The sequence below is a fragment of the Chelonoidis abingdonii genome, chromosome 3 (genome assembly GCF_003597395.2).
Source record: "Chelonoidis abingdonii isolate Lonesome George chromosome 3, CheloAbing_2.0, whole genome shotgun sequence".
NCBI classification, from domain to species: Eukaryota; Metazoa; Chordata; order Testudines; family Testudinidae; genus Chelonoidis; species Chelonoidis abingdonii.
This window is the reverse complement of record NC_133771.1, coordinates 143,814,071-143,830,393: the sequence shown is the minus strand read 5'-3', so window position 1 is coordinate 143,830,393 and position 16,323 is coordinate 143,814,071. Positions and strand designations below refer to the sequence as shown.

The 16,323-nt window shown below is 37.8% G+C and overlaps 1 protein-coding gene across 1 annotated transcript in view; it reads right to left on the bottom strand.

Annotated features, from left to right (window-relative positions):
• FMN2 (formin 2) overlaps positions 1-16,323 on the bottom strand; it is a 238,261-nt gene that overhangs the window by 17,599 nt on the left and 204,339 nt on the right. Inside the window, exon 16 of the mRNA XM_075064186.1 lies at positions 9,704-9,853. Within this exon, the coding sequence (XP_074920287.1) occupies positions 9,704-9,853 (150 nt within the window). The remainder of the gene's footprint in view (positions 1-9,703; positions 9,854-16,323) is intronic.

Here is a 16,323-nt window from a genome sequence, read left to right as displayed (position 1 = left end):
TTCCCAGGAGGGGGAAACCCCTAAGAGAAAGGAGTTACTGCCAGGGGGCAGAACCCCACATAGAAGGAGCACCGGGGTCCAGGGAGGGACACGGGGCCAGTAGCAGAAGCTGGAAGGCGGATCACCAGCCTGCAGAGGGCGCTCCAGCTGAAAATTCAAGCTAATTCTCAGGAGTGACCAGCAGGAACCGCCGCAGGGGTGAGTCACGCCCGGTTACAAGGCCCAACTAAGAAAGTAACAGAATGCCACTAGCCATCACCTTCAGCCCCCAACTAAAACCTCTTCAGCACATCATCAAGGATCTACAATCTATCCTGAAGGACGATCCCTCACTCTCACAGACCTTGGGAGACAGGCCAGACCTCGGGAGACAGGCCAGACCTCGCTTACAGATAGCCCCCCAACCTAAAGCAAATACTCACCATCAACCATACACCACACAATAAAACACAAACCCAGGAATCTATCTTTGCAACAAAGCCCATGGCCAACTCTGTCCATATATATATTCAGAAGACATCATCATAGGACCTAATCACATTAGCCACACTATCAGAGGCTCATTCATCTGCACATCCACCAATGTGATATATGCCATCATGTGCCAGCAATGCCTCTCTGCCATGTACATTGGCCAAACCAGACAGTTTCTATGCAAAAGAATAAATAGACACAAAATCAGACGTCAAGAGTTATAACATTCAAAAACCAGTCGGAGAACACTTCAGCTGCCCTGGTCACTCAAATACACACCTAAAAGTCACAATTTTTCAACAAAAAGAGTCAAAAACAGACTCCAGTGAGAAACTGCAGAACTGGAATTCATTTGCAAAATGAACAGCATTAAATTAGGCTTGAATAAGGACTGGGAGTGGATGAGTCATTACACAAACTAAAAACTATTTCCCCATGCTAATTTTTCCCATACTGTTACTCACACTTTCTTATCAGCTGTTGGAAATAGGCCATCCTGATCATCACTACAAAAGTTTTTTTTCTCCTGCTGATAATAGCCCACCTTAATTGATTAGTCTCAGAGTTGGTATGGCAACACCCATTTTTTCATGTTCTCTTTGTGTATATCTATCTTCCTACTACAGTTTCCAGTGCATGTATCTTTAGCCCACAAAAGCTTATGCTTATGCTCAAATAAATTCATTAGTCTCTAAGGTGCCACAAGTACTCCTAGTTCTTTTTCCTGAAACAGAGAAGCCATTAAGCATCTCTGCCATTTCCATGTTTGCTGTTATTGTTCCCCCTGCACTCATTGAGTAATGGGTCTACCCTGTCCTTGGTCTTCCTCTTGCTTCTAATATTACTCCCATTTTAATCTTGAGTATTGAATGGCCTTTGGATCCATTTCAGTACTAGAAGTCCTTGGCACTCTGCAAATCTTGATACTGGAGCTGATCAGAAATTTTCTGCTGGAATGTTTTTCTGACAAAAATGCAGTTTCTGTAAAATTTCTGGCTGAAAAATCTAAATGAAATTTTTCATTTTGGACAGGTTCCACCCAAACAGGAATATTTAGTTTTGAACTGTTCAGCTCAGAACTGATGTGAAACATTTTTCCGGATCATGGTGCATAGCCTTATTAAAGCTGTAATTTGGGCCCCCGTTCTCTCCTATTGTCTGGGCTCTGTGGAGGACAACATCTCTCACATTGGAGAATGGACTTCCTTACAATCAAGCATCATGGGACATCAAGGCATGAAAGTGACTTTGTGTGCATCATGGGAGATGTAATCCGACCAGCTAGTCTGGCCCATAGGGAAGAATGGAGGCATCAGGTATCCAAATAAGAGCACCCATGAGGCGAAGCACCACAATAGGAAATGCAGTTTAATGTTGAACTTAGAAGCATTTCAAGTTAATATAAACCAAAATCAAACATTTTGATTGCAGAATGTTGAAATGTTCATTTTGATTGAAAGTGTAGAAATGTTTCATTTCGACATTTCCTAAATTTACATTTTTTGAATACTTCACTCCATGAAATATTTCAATATTGCATTTTTTCTCCTGATTTAGGATGACAAATGTTGAAACATTAGAATTTCCTGTGGGACAGAACTTATGAATTTCACTCAGGATAACTTGGGACGAAGATCCTGGTGTCTAGGGATTTTGTCTTACTCTGCTATGCAACAAGAGAAAGGCCAATTGTGTAATAACCATGGTGTCCAACCATATATAGAGAAAAATATCTGCACAAATACACTGTCACATCCAAAGTTCAAAAAGGCAACACTTTTAAAATTAAAGGAAATCCCATCCTTAAGTCACCAAATTGTGCCCATGTACAGCAACTCATAGGGTACTGAAAAAGCAGCAGAATTGCCAACTCTTGTGATTTTATTACAAGTATCTCTTATACATATACATATACATATATACACATACACACACACAAAATGTTTCTATACCTCCTGATTTATACTAGCAAATTCATGAATTTTGTCCTTAGTCAAAGTGGTCACCATTTCCCATTACTTTCAGTAAGACTGAAGCAAGGCTACCTTCAGGACAGATGACCAGCATTTCCTTACATCCTACATCAGCTAATTTTACATTCATTTTGAAATGTGGCATTGCTAGGCAATGCTACTAATCTTCATTATCATAGGAATGACACATTGAAGACTTACTATAAACATTTTTCACCCTCTGATTCTCCCCTTACTTCCCCATTCTTTACTTAGTGAATAGTTCCATGTTCCCAGATCTCTCATGCTCAGGTCTAATTTACTGGCTCTTATTATAAGGGTTAACAAAAGATCCCTTAAATTACTTTGGGAGGATATAGCTCGTGCTAGGAGATTTAATGCCCTTCTTTGCAAGCAATAGTGGCAGATTACCAGTATGCGTCTTACTCTGCAATGCATAGATATCTAATGCCAGACATTAAATTGCTCAGCTGCAAGTTTTAAATCATCCTGCTGGGGAATCTGTAGGGAGACATACCAGTCTTTCTGCAGGGTGAGATCAATGAGCTGCGGAGACATGTTGGCCAGGAATCTCCCTTTTACAGATCCAGACTAACACGGCTACCCCTCTGATACCCTTTCATCTAGATATACAAGGTGACATGCCAAGTGCCAGTTTAGCTGCTATTCTTATGGGAATGGGCAACTTTTAGAGTCAAATGAAGAGTAAATTTAGGGGGTTACAGATTATTTTTAAAATGTCAAAGATTTAGCATGGGAGTTAAAAGGTTGGATGGAGTCAGTGAAATGAAGTACTCATACTTACTGAGAGGTGGAAAATGTTAGAACTTTACAATAATGATGTAGATCTAGTTTATAACCTCCTCTTCCCTACAGCTGAGACTCAGTCAAAGTGTATTTCTATTAGCTGACACCCCATTTCATAAATATGCACCAATCAGTTTTCCCACACACACATTTAAGAGTCCTGAACTGTTCCTCTCCTTTTGTCTTCTTCTGTGCAAGCACGAGCTCTTCCCCATGTTCAGATAGACTCCTACAAATTTGCAAGGGGTGGGGCTATCTGGGGCATGAGTGATTGTCAGAAGAGGTTGCAGCAGTACTCTGAGCAGTAGAGAGAAAGGAGCTTCTGTGCCTACTCTGCCACTCAAAAAAGGGAAGCGGGATTATAAACAACGCCTCTCCAGGTTTAGTGGCAAGGCTAGCAGGTTTTAATTAGGCTCTAACCCTGCTCCAGTGATACTGGCATTTTAAAATGTCGAGTTTTTCCTTTTATTTATTTTTTTAAACTTAAAATAAGGTCTGAAAGCCTTCACCTCTCTTTGCTACTTTCATGAGCCAGAGTATACATAATTAAAAAAAAAAAGAAGAGTTTGGCTCTGTTAGTCTTGAAAGACAGATTTTGCCACCCAGACCGATAGAAGACATTCGAATAACTAACTTTGTGTATAACTATACCCCACAAGGGTTTACTCGCTCTGTATTTGACTGCCACACAAAAGTGTGTCTGTACTCTCTGGGGATTGTTCTCTGAGACTGAGGAATTTGCCCACCTCAGTCTGAAGATAAGACTCTAAATGTGCTTCCACAGATTTCCCTCCTCCCAGTCAATCTTCAGTTCTTGGGTAGGTTCTTGTCCTACCTCTCCAGACTGTTCCAGGTTTATAGTTAGGTGGCACAGTTGTTCCTGCCTAGCCCCTCTGTCTCCCTTCTTTGGATAGTAGAGGAGGCAGCCAGTGTTCCTTTCTCTCTGATCAGGCTCAAGCGCAACTAAGTCTGAAAAAAAATGTGTTTAATGATGGACACCTCATTACCAGGACAATCTAGAGAACCAGAAGGAATTCAGAGAAAATTTTAAAAAATAGGAGATTGATGAGACTGATTTAAAAGGAACAAGTTAAATACTTACAGCTTGACATGCTCAAGGGGGACAGGATTAAAGCTGTGTGAAATTTTTTCACCAAAACATTTTTTTGGTGAAAAATGCAGATTTGGTGACACTGAAACATGTTGCAAATTCATGTTGATTTTGCCAAATTGCTTCAGCCAAATAAAATAAAATAAATTAATTCTAAATGGAAATATTTAAAAAAATTATTTGAAACAACTTTTTTTAAAAAATATCCTTTACTTTTACGTAATTTAAATAAAAAAGATTAAAATGTATTTGAAGTAGTAATAAAGTGTTTCACTTCAGGTCTAACAAAACATTTGACTCAAAATGACTTTTTTAAGCTTTTCAATTTGCTGAAAAAATTATTTTCTGTTCAACTTGATTTTTTCTCCCAATTTTTGAAAACTGCTAATGAACAGAAAACTATGTTATTTGCACAGCTCTAGATAAAATAGCTGACTGTAAACAAAACATTTCATATCTAGATGTCTGAGATTCTTAATCCCAAACACTGAACAGCAAATGTGTGCCCAGGACCAAGATCAGACATTTGGATTCCAAATAGTGGATGTGCCACCTTCATCTACAACATGCTATATCCCTGAACACAGCTCTAATCATACCCTAAGTGACCTATCCTGCTTCTATTACACCTACTTTTCAGCATCCCATCACATGATCCACGAGGTCTGGCTGTAACATATACTGATAGACACATGCTCAGAGCTCATAACATGTGAATGTAACATGTGGTCTATTAATGGCACATTACAAAAATATAGTGGAAGAAAAAAGTAAGATCATTCAAAGTTTGTTAGTTTGTTAATTTAAAATCGAGCCAAATTCTAATGTTCATGGAGTTGCACAGGCATAACGAGTGCCAAATTTGGCGCCAATTGTTTGCAAGCTTATGATATTCTTGCATCTCTGAAAAGATTATACCAGCCAAGGTTGAATATCAAAACAAAACCATTTTTAGTTATGAAGCACAGAACAAAAGTATTTTAAAGTACAAAACATGCTTTTTTTAAAAAAAAAAAAGATTTGTGTAAATAAAAAATGGTTAAATGAGTCTTGTTTAGACTTTTTTTTTTTTTTTAAAAATCACTCTTAGGCTGAGACCCAGCATAAGAAATTTCAGCCTAAAGGGAACATTTCTGAGAATATTATAAACAACTCAGAGTGATTTAGAATGGAATGCCCATCTTACCCTTGACTAAAGTGTTGCTACCAAACACAGTGCTATTAAGAAAATCCCAGTAGTACTAATGACAGAAATATGCTTTAAGTGTAAATTTCAGATGCATTTTTCTTTTTATTGCTACTGTATTCAGCAGTGTCTTGTAGAATTTTCTTTGTGACTGGTATTTTCCATTTCTGCTTTATTTCATCTGACACAACTGAGTAGAAGCAGTTGAAAACTTCAGAAAAATGAATTTGTTCTTAATCTTGCGCCATTTTTCTTTGTTTTTTCTCATCTGGTAGCTGGGAAATACCAAGACTAGACACTGCTGTGTTTATCTTTTTCATATAAATGCCTGGCAAACCAATATACAAGCTGCAATCCAGACTGGAAAGTATTTAAAATAAAGAATTACTGACTGCTTTCTTTAAACACACACATTTTTGGCACATCTGTAGCATAAGAGTGCACCTTAGAAAAAACCCATTTATGAAAGGTCTTTGGGTAAGTTATTACATTAACAATTTGACTCACATTTACAGAGATTGGATAAGGAATTTCTACTATAAGAAGCTATCACTCCCCCTTGTTTTCTCTACTGAAGACCAATAACCTTAAAATTAGGCCAGAATTGCTGCTCACAGTGTAATCTTGTTAAACAAAGAAAATCTTTTGGGGCTCAAACAAAAGAATGGGGTACAGTTCTTACAAATATGATCACCATCAAACTGCTTTCCTTTTTGCAGCAGCCTGGCAATTATTTCCCCAACAACAGAATTATATTGCAACAGTCAAAGAAAAAAAAGGGGGGGGGGGGACCTTATCAGACCTGTCACATAAATGTTTACAGACAATACCTTGCTCTTTGATTTTAGTTACAGAAAATAAATAACTTGATTCACCAAACATAGATACACAGAAGCAACCACTGTGATTTTAAAACACAGTGCATGAAATTCTGGCCCTACTGAAGTTAATGAAAGTTTTGCCATTGACTTCAAGGGGGGCAGGATGTCACCATTAAAATATTAGCACGAGATGCCTAGCACGCAATCTACGCACCAATCTCTTAGGTAAAAATAACATCAGTGGCATGTGAGTGGCATATATCTTCACAAAGCAAATCAATGTATTTCAGATTTAGAGTGTTTCCACATTGAGTTAAAAGCTAAAGTATGCACTCTCGGGAAAGTATTCATTTGGTAGTAATTTAAGTCATGGAACCATAGAGATGTAGAGTCCTGGGGACACACTGTGGAAACAGAAGACCAGATCCTCAAATCAAACAGCCTTGCTGTCAGTTTACACCAACTGTAGATATGTCCCTACATTTTAATCTTACTGCAATTTAGAGGGAATAGGGAATACTATGGAGTGTTACACTCTCAGCCACTCTAAGGCCTTGCCCAGGTTATTCTCCATTTTACTCTTCCAGGACAAAGAGGCCTTCAATTCACAACATTCCTGAAGAAGAAGAGCCGGACATGGCTACAGCAACAGGTCAAGAAAACCATTCTGTCATTTGGCTGGAGGCACCTCAGAGAACATATTTTTACAATGGATAGTTAGAAAATTTCCATTGACACTGTCTGATGGAAAAATATTAGTTTTCAGCTAAATTAGAGTTTTCACAAAAAGTATGTGCTTTCCATGGAAAATTTGATTACTCATCAAAAATTTGCCCAAAATCAAAAATAGGTAGATTCTGAAATGCCATTGTGGTGCCTTATAGGAGTTGTAATTTGGGTTACTCATTCCCTTCTATAATCTCCCATGATGCATCATGGCCATGCAAAAGCCATGATGCATCACCTCCCTTCTCACCAAGATGTGAGACAACTGTACTCTGAGTAGGGAGTCCACCTTATGGAGGAGAATGGGAGCATGAGACACGTGACCTACAACTCTCATGAGGAGCTGCAAATGACATTTCAGAATCTATATATTTTGATTTTCTTTTGAAATATATTTCAGGTTTCTCATGTTTTGCTGAAAATGATATTTTTCAACAGAAAAGGCTCACATTTCTGACCAGCTCTGTAAATTATCTTTTCCTCTAAGATTTTGCCTGTTGTCTCTATAGCATGTCCTGCTGGGGTGTGATTAGTTAACAGTTATATAGTTAGATGCAAATCACTATAATTAAGTAGTATTAATTATGATTAACCTTGGTACCCTGGGGATGGAAAAAGCAAGCCAGGACCTCCAAAATTCTCAATCCATGCTGACAGAACATTACAAAATAAACCTCTGAGTCAGTTCAGCATGATGTTCTATTTTCTGTATTCCACATTCCTCAAATCATAATGGAAAAACATTCATAAAAGTGGGTCTCTTTCTTTCTTAGGTGTTTGTCTGCCTTGGATTAATTTCCCCCCTGGGAAGTCACGGAACTCTTTTTTTCAGATCATCATCTCCTCCACACCAACTATATATGATGCCAAATATCAAGGATAATGATTTAGGGTAAGGTAATAAGAAACACAAGCAAGTGAACACTTAATGGTCCTGTTTTCATTATAACTTCTCCTGTACCTCAAAATATGTGGAGAAACAAAGCAAACAAACATTTGTATGACTAGCAGAGAATCTAAAAAGTGTTTTCAACATTTTCCATCTCCATAGAGTCAAAATGTATCTTCCCCATTTTTTTTGTTTTTTTTTTCATACTAAAGTAAACAATATGTATAGTGAGAAGAGTTCTCACCGTTTTAAGGAAAATAACCCAATAACCTGAAAAAGAAAAAATGTTTTTAAAAATTTTTTTGTAAAAAATAATTGGAAACACAAGATAAACTTTTGGCAACTATATTCCAGCATGGGAAACTGGAGACAGAATGAACTTGGGCTGAAGTTAAATACTAAAGAGAAAGATTTAAGTATATGAAATCATTTCAGACAGACAGTACAATGAAGTGCACCTCCATCCAGTAAGTACCTGCACTGTGTTAAAATTTGCTCCATAAACTTGCAATAGAATCAGAATCTAGTCTTTGTTTTCTTAATTGTGAAAAGGGCATTCACTCTAAAATATTTTCCCTTTTACTTAAAAATCAATAATGTGACTTAGCTACCTGATTTTCTAGGTGCTTGATCCCTACAGTTTCCATTGACCTTAGCCACTCAGTAATCTAATTTCAGTGGGAATTGTGCATGCTCAGCCTAAATATGAGCTTACATGACAAATTTTGCTAATGTGAGTAATTTCATTAACTTCCCGTGGAAATCATTGGGATTACTTGTATGTGTAAAGTTATGCATGTCTATAAACATTTGCTGTTTTGGGGCCTACATCTGTAAAATTTCATTTTATTTTGACATTTATTAAATCATAGCAACTTTCTTATGTTCACCAAGTTACCAAAAATGATAACTATATACAGCATACAACAGACTTTGTAGCTCTTCTAACATAAGATGTAATCCACTTTTAAGTGGGTGTTAGAATGACTGGACAAGCTCCTGCATATGTGACAGCCACCATCTTAGCCAACATACTTGCTTGAGCTAAAGAGCCAAGATTTCCTAATTGAGAGCTGTAACAGACCTACATCATCTGTGGATCGGCACAAAGGGGCACCTGTTATACACATAAACCAGAGGGTTACACAAGACATGGGCAGTTATGCCACTTTTTTTAAAGTGATCATGCCTTATTTCTATCATGGTGCACGAAAGCTCAAAAAGGTAGAGTTTAGGTATTTTGTTTGTTTTGGTTCTCTTTGTGAGATGACCTTGCTAGATTTTTGTCTCCCTCTGCCAAAATAGGTCAAATATTTTAAGATATCATCTCTGGATACCAGGCCCTGTCTATGACTGACTCTAACATATGAAGGAAAAACCTCTCAATGACTTTCAGGACTTAAGTGAACAACATTTAATTGTCTAGATCAATAGTGATGTATCAATTATATGCTCTAATGCATCATTCATGGTCATGTGGAAAAAGACAGAAAAAACTTAGCGCAATCAGAAATTTTTAGTCATTAGTAAACTTCAAGACTGTTAGGATGTATTTATAAAAAAAAAAATTCCTTAAAAGTTTGTATCAGAAGCTATTTGAAAGACATTAGATGTATTTTTATGCCCACATTGGTTATTTTTCCCCTGAGATACTGCTCATAATAATATTCTTTTAGAAAGAATATTAACAGTCATTGTAAAAATGAAGACACCTACTTTTCTTGCAAAATAAGTTTGTTTTCCTTCTTCCAGAGGTCTTTGAAGTCAGAACTGAATTCATGCCAAATACTGAAGAAAGCATGAGGTGACACTTCCTTCTCTCCCATTTTTGGTTTCATACAGAAATAGGCTGCAGTTTCCAAAAAGCTGCCAAAGACAACAAAACCGCCAAGTATTTTATTATCTATTGATATAGAATTTTCTTTCTGCATCCAAAACCTGCCATAATACACAATTGCTATTGGCAATAGGAGTGAAATATATAGATTATCTAGCTCTGATGTTTTCCTGTACATATTCTGTTATATTTCCTCAGCAAGGGTTGTGGTTTGATATTTAAATCACACACACGGTTTTTAATGAAAGCATTGTCCACTTTAAAGCCAAGAAACAATGTACTGTCTTCAGGGCCCAGCAAAGCCAGACCTCAACTCCTTTCCTCACATTGCATTTTTATTGTATTTGAAACCATTTTCAAAACAGAGCTGAAATCTAAAGCAGTTCTAAACAGTCTTTAACTACAACACAATACAATAGACAATCCAGGTGGAACAGTCCATAGAAAGGTGGTGTTAAAACAATTCTTTTCTATTCTAGATGACAGTAAAACTGGTAGTCATGCTAAAAAATAGTTATCAATCATGATTCCGACATAACTGTGTTTGACACCCATTTCTGAACATAGATACTACTAGCATAGATGACAAAGTAGCGTATGTAGAGCTGAAGTGCAAGCAAGAATTGCTCATGAAGGATACAGAAGGCTATACACCAAGATTTAGCACAATGGCTGTGATTTCAATGAAATTTGACCCCCCCCCCCATAATTAGAGCTTCTCTCCCTTAGTTCCAAATTTTAAAAAATGGTCCCAGATGGGAAAAAAACAAACAAAATCCCTATGAATTTCAATTCAAAAGGATAAAGTTATCTCTAGCAATGGTTTTATAATAATTTTATTGACATCTCATCCAATTTTATTTGTAATTAAAATGCCATGTTCAAAATTCAAAATATTCTTCATACAATTTTTACATCAAAATATGAGAAGTTACATTTTCACTTGTTTCTATGAAAAAGTGGCCAGTTTGTGAAAAAAAAAAAATGTTGTGGACAACAAATTGGCTCAGTTGTTAGTGCACATGCCAGCCAGCTAATCAAAAGCATATGCAGACTGACGGGCATTACAGCATAGCATGGGAATTTTCAGGCACCATTTGAGTCAGTGGCCATTTTTGAATAAGCTACTTAAAGACCATTCTGTGTTTTGCAAAACATGGAAAAATCAGAAGCTCAAAGAAAGAAGAGGCTCTGTTCTGACAAATACCTAGGCAAAGAGGCTCCAACAAATGACACAGAGATATCAGACTCAATTATAGCATGAAACAAGGGAACCCTAGTAGCAAAAGGACTGATCTGCAAAAAGCATTATCAAGCTGACTAGAAGATGAACATCACAAGAGAATGAAAAACAGTCATCTCAAGTAATATGTTTGAATTTGAGGTAACGAGCTATAATCCCTCTACATGGAACTCTCTCATCAAACAGGGAGCCAGGCCAGAATGAAATTCCAACAAATACGTGTTTGAGTTTGATAAATGGTACTAACATTTACAGAAGACATGAAGGCTTTCATTAACAATCCATGGGATCAAAGGGAGTTAGTGAGGCTTTTCCTCTGATCATTGCTAATCTTGCTGGGAACCACCAGCATAGCCAATTCAGCCATATATCCATGTTTAACTCTGGCTAATGGCATTTCTTCTTCCAATCAGTTACAGCAAAATGCAAGTCCCCAGCAAGATTGATCACCTCCCATGGCAACCAATTTGAGGGAAGGAGAAATTAAGCTGCTTGTAAAATGTGACAGACCAGAAGCTTGGCAGATTGTTTGTTAATGTGCCACCTTTCTAACACCTGTCTGTGCAAATGCAGAAGACACAACCTGCAACACAGTTGGGCCTTAAAGCAGGAAGCCTCAGGAATCTAGCTAGTTATCCTGTTAGCACAGGTGAAACAAATCCAAGGTAATCATTCCAACTTCTTCAGTCAGAGGTATGTTGATGTTCTCCTTATTGTATTTTGAAGGAGAAGGTGGCAGGATTCAGATATGAAAAGCAGAAGATCAAGACAAAGCAAAGGAGAAGTGACCCTAGATCTTCAGAAATTTGGGAAGGAGTTACTTGTTTACGTTAGTATACTCTGTGAATATCAGATTTTTGAAATCCATAAGATTACAGTTTACATATGTTAAAATAGAGAGACCTCAAAGCTGACTCTGGAAGGGTCATTGAACTTATGTCTCAAATACAAAAAGGGATTTAGACAAAGGCTAAACTGCCTGTGTCTTGTGTAACCCTCTGGTTATACACACAAACCAAAGGGTTACAAGACAAAGCCGCAAATAAATCCATGAGGGTAGGAGCGGATATTACCATTTCAGACCACATTACTGAGCTATACAACAGATACCTTCTGCATTGCATTTCAGCAGGGCAACTCATCCAAGTGCTTTGTTGGTCCTTTAACAAACCTTGAAGCAAAACACATTCCAGTAGTGCTTATAGCTACATGTGCAGCATGTGTATGGTGGTCAGAGTGCGGGATTGGGACTCAAAACCCCTGGGTTCCATTTCCAAATCTGTTTGTAATTGAGACATAAGTCACATAAGCTCCCTGTGCCTCACCCCACATATCTGTGAAATGGTTATACTTACTACTCCAAACAGATATTGTGAAACTTGCTTAATGTTCATAAAGCACTATGAGTTCATCAGATGAAAGGTGCCTAAGTCCCCCATACTACTAAGTCATGTTTCAAAACAACACAAAATCTGTGTGTTAGAGAAGGTGAGAGAGGAAAGGGTTAGGGTTATTTTCAAGGATTAATAGAGGTACAGGAGGTCAGTGGCTTTGTTCCAGTCAGCATGACTTTTCAAGCCTGATTAAAAATAAGGCATTGATGTTCACACTGCTGCCTTATCCAGACAGTGCAAAGGGCAAATATCTGTTAAAAGGATTTTAACTAGGTTTCCATACTCCCCACACTGGCCCCAAAGAACATTTAAATATCTTTAAATCTGTTAAATCTGTGAAGGTGGTGGTTTCTGAGAAAATAAATAAGGAAATTAGATTAGGGAAGGTGGTTAGCTTCCCTCCTCCCCCAATCTTCCCATCTCCCAATCTAGTCTCTAAAAACTTAAGAGTTTCATTTCCAGGCACATTTCAGAAAAACATCCTAGACCTTGCTACATGCTACTTATTTTACACCTATGCTATTGTGCATTTTTCTATAGATATTCGACTACATAAACAACTAAACCTAACAATCAGCATTATTAGAAAAACCTGACAATCACATCGTTAAACCCACTCACCACCAGCATGTCTACCTACGAGGTCAAATCAATTAGGAATATTTTGAGAGCAAGCCATAGATTGCTTTATCTTTTTGTTCTCCAGTTGACACACTATAGCAGCTCACAATGATTCAAATTCAGGTCTGCCATGTGTCATACATTGACTGGACAACTATCCATTCGTCTGGCCAATTTATTAATACCAACAAAACGTTTGTGTATAGAGATCTCTGCCTTAATTTGTGGATGATATGAGAGTGCCTATTGCTGAAGGAAGAGGAATGGAGGAACAAACCAACAAATTGGCACTTTTAAGAAACAAATTATAATCAGTGCTACTCAGCAATGAAGAAACAGCTGCAGAGTCTCCTCAGAAGGGGCTACCCAGGCTCCAGCAGCCAACAAATAAAGATAACTGTAGGTCCACAGATGACAGTTTGAATTTCACTTGCAGTGACATTATTCCTGGCTGACCTTACTGAGAGATGGTTAACCCACACCTCTCTCTCTCTACATCCCAGTTCCAAACCACAAAACAAAACACCTGCAGGCACATCATAGCAGCAGTGATCAAACTAAACATGGATTTCAGAGCATGAAGATGATTCGAGATAGTTTAACAACAAAGGAAGGATTTCATCTGCAGCTATACTTGGATGCTCCTGATACCTCAGGTTTTGGAGTCTAAATGGTCAGCTGTGGTTGATATGCCCTAAAGTTGCTCCTCACTTAAGTACATTTGAGTTTAATTAATTGACATTACCTCATAGGATTTTCTCCCAGGGTAGTAGTTGTGAGGCTTTTGGGTTCCAGAAGTATTCCCTGATTCAGATAGCAGGTTTACCTACTTCATAGAGTACATGTTATCCAGTGATTAAAGTCACAGGTAAAACAGCTAATAACTAAGGTCACGTAAGGGGAAGTGTAGGTGTGTTTGGAGAGGGAGAAGAACAGCTAGATGTAATCAACAAGACAGTATACAAGTGCATGCAACTTATTGGTCTATTTAAATTTGACATGAGTTGTATTACATTAAGGCCCAACTTGTGTAGCAAGGCTTTATAAGTCCGTTATAAGCGCAAAAATTGGCCCTTTGGTTTTAAGGTGAGACATGAAAACAAGAGTACAGTACATAGCTAACAGTTAGTAGTGCTCTCTGGAAAGTTAGTCATATGAATTGTCATTATTAAGCCCTCTCAGCATCTTTTGTTTAAAGGCAAAAGCAATGACTATTATTCTGTTGTCTCCTGTATAGAATATACAGCTTGTATAGTATAAACATGTCAGTGAGAACAGCTAGCCATGGAAACTCTATCTATCTGTTCAAGGTTGGGCTTATGATTTGGAGGGCTCTCAGCAGCTCTAGCAGGTGGAATTAAGCCTCTTTCCTCTTGGGTCCTGCTTCAAAAAGGGATAAAAGGGGCTGGCCTCCTAGTTTCTGAGATAGAAGACTGGGAGAATCAGGATACCAAACAAACATTGGACAAGTTGGTATATTTCATTCAGGTTCCCTTTTTATTGTCGTTTCAAGGTTATGAGTGCATTTTCATACCCTGTTTTTACACATTTCCATCTATTGCAATCCTTGTCCTGCATAATGAAAAGTGGGGAAATTTGATTGTAAACACAAGTATAGGGGGGAAAAAAATCAAGCATTCAAAATTTTATAAGCAAATTTTGTTTTGTTAGGCAGAAAACAGTATTATTGTATTAAAAACAAAGCCAAGTTAACATACCACTTTAAATTAACTGCCAGGAATCATCAATCTTTCCTTGCTTTTGCCGATTTATATTGTGTAACTATGGTTTTTGTAATTTTGTTCTTTAGAGAATAAACTAAGGTCTCAAATTTCTCCCCTGCCCCCATAAAAAAATTTCCCAATGTTTTTCATTCTAAATCATCATGTTTGCTGCTTTTACAGATCCAGACTAAGAGTCCTATGGCACCTTATAGACTAACAGATGTATTGGAGCAGGAGCTTTCGTGGGTGAATTCCCACTTCACTGGATGAAGGCAGTGGGTATTCACTCACGAAAGCTCATGCTCCAATACGTCTGTTAGTCTATAAGGTGCCACAGGACTCTTTGCTGCTTTTAGAGAACATACAGTGTAAGTGGCAGAGAATCGTTACATTCAAGATGCAACATTCAGAATTTAAGCTATTTTATAATCATTTCTTTGGAAAAGTTACAATTTGCAGGGGACTGATTGACTCAGGATGTTGCTAATGGATTATGCCTTTAATCTCTAGAATACCAATGCAAATGCAGCCCAGGCCAGTAATCTAATGCCTGAAGCCATCCAGTGGTTGTTGGCTTCCTCGGTCTAGTTTCCCATGGACAAAGCCCATTATACAAAATCTACAACCACGACTGGAACAAAGCAGCAATCTTGTTGGAACTCTCAAAGCCAAAGAGTGAAGTGAGCATGGAAACTAACTTACCTTTTCAACCTAGAATTAGTCCCTTTAGCTCAGGATTGAGATATTTTGGTAGGGCACTTTGGGGAATCTTGCAGTGTCATTGCCTGTGCTGTACCTGGTCTATAAATAGGAACAGGATTTCTGTGTCCAGGGCTGTGAAAATTTTCTAATTAAATAAAGGTAAGTTGTGAACAGAATGCTAATTTCTTTTTATTCAATAGATGTTTTTTGATATTCTGTAACAGCTCTCAAAACCCTAGACCACAACCTTAGCCCTCCTTTTGGCTGTTTTGAACTACCCTGATGTAAAAGAATCCTCAGGTGACAAAACAGTGACTTCTCTGGCCTCTTTTTCCACAGCTTGATGTTTGCAACTTTACAGTCACACAACTATCACACAACTATTGTGCTTGTCTGTTGAGTTACGTGAAAACATGGTAAGCTGTGTGCTTAACTGGCCATTTGTGGTACATTCATGTACATCCATCTTTGAAAGTCAGGAAGAGATGTATGTTAAGATTAACATATGAGCTTCAAATATATTTAATAATCCCTTAGCCAGTTTAACTTGCCTATTGACTCAGAATAGTAGTGGGTCTGATCCACAAACTGTTGGCCTCATTGCAGCAAGCTAGAGTTTTAAGTTCCAACTTTCCTCCAGCTGTTCTGCTAACATACCTTATCTTCTCAACCTAGTGCATTCAAATGCATGTCTACACTGAAAATAAATCAAAACCAAAACCAAAGCAACTCATGACACTGAAACTCAGAGCCACAGCCAACTGAGTTGGGCTCATGGGACGTATGCTACAGGGCTAAAAATAGCAATGTATGCT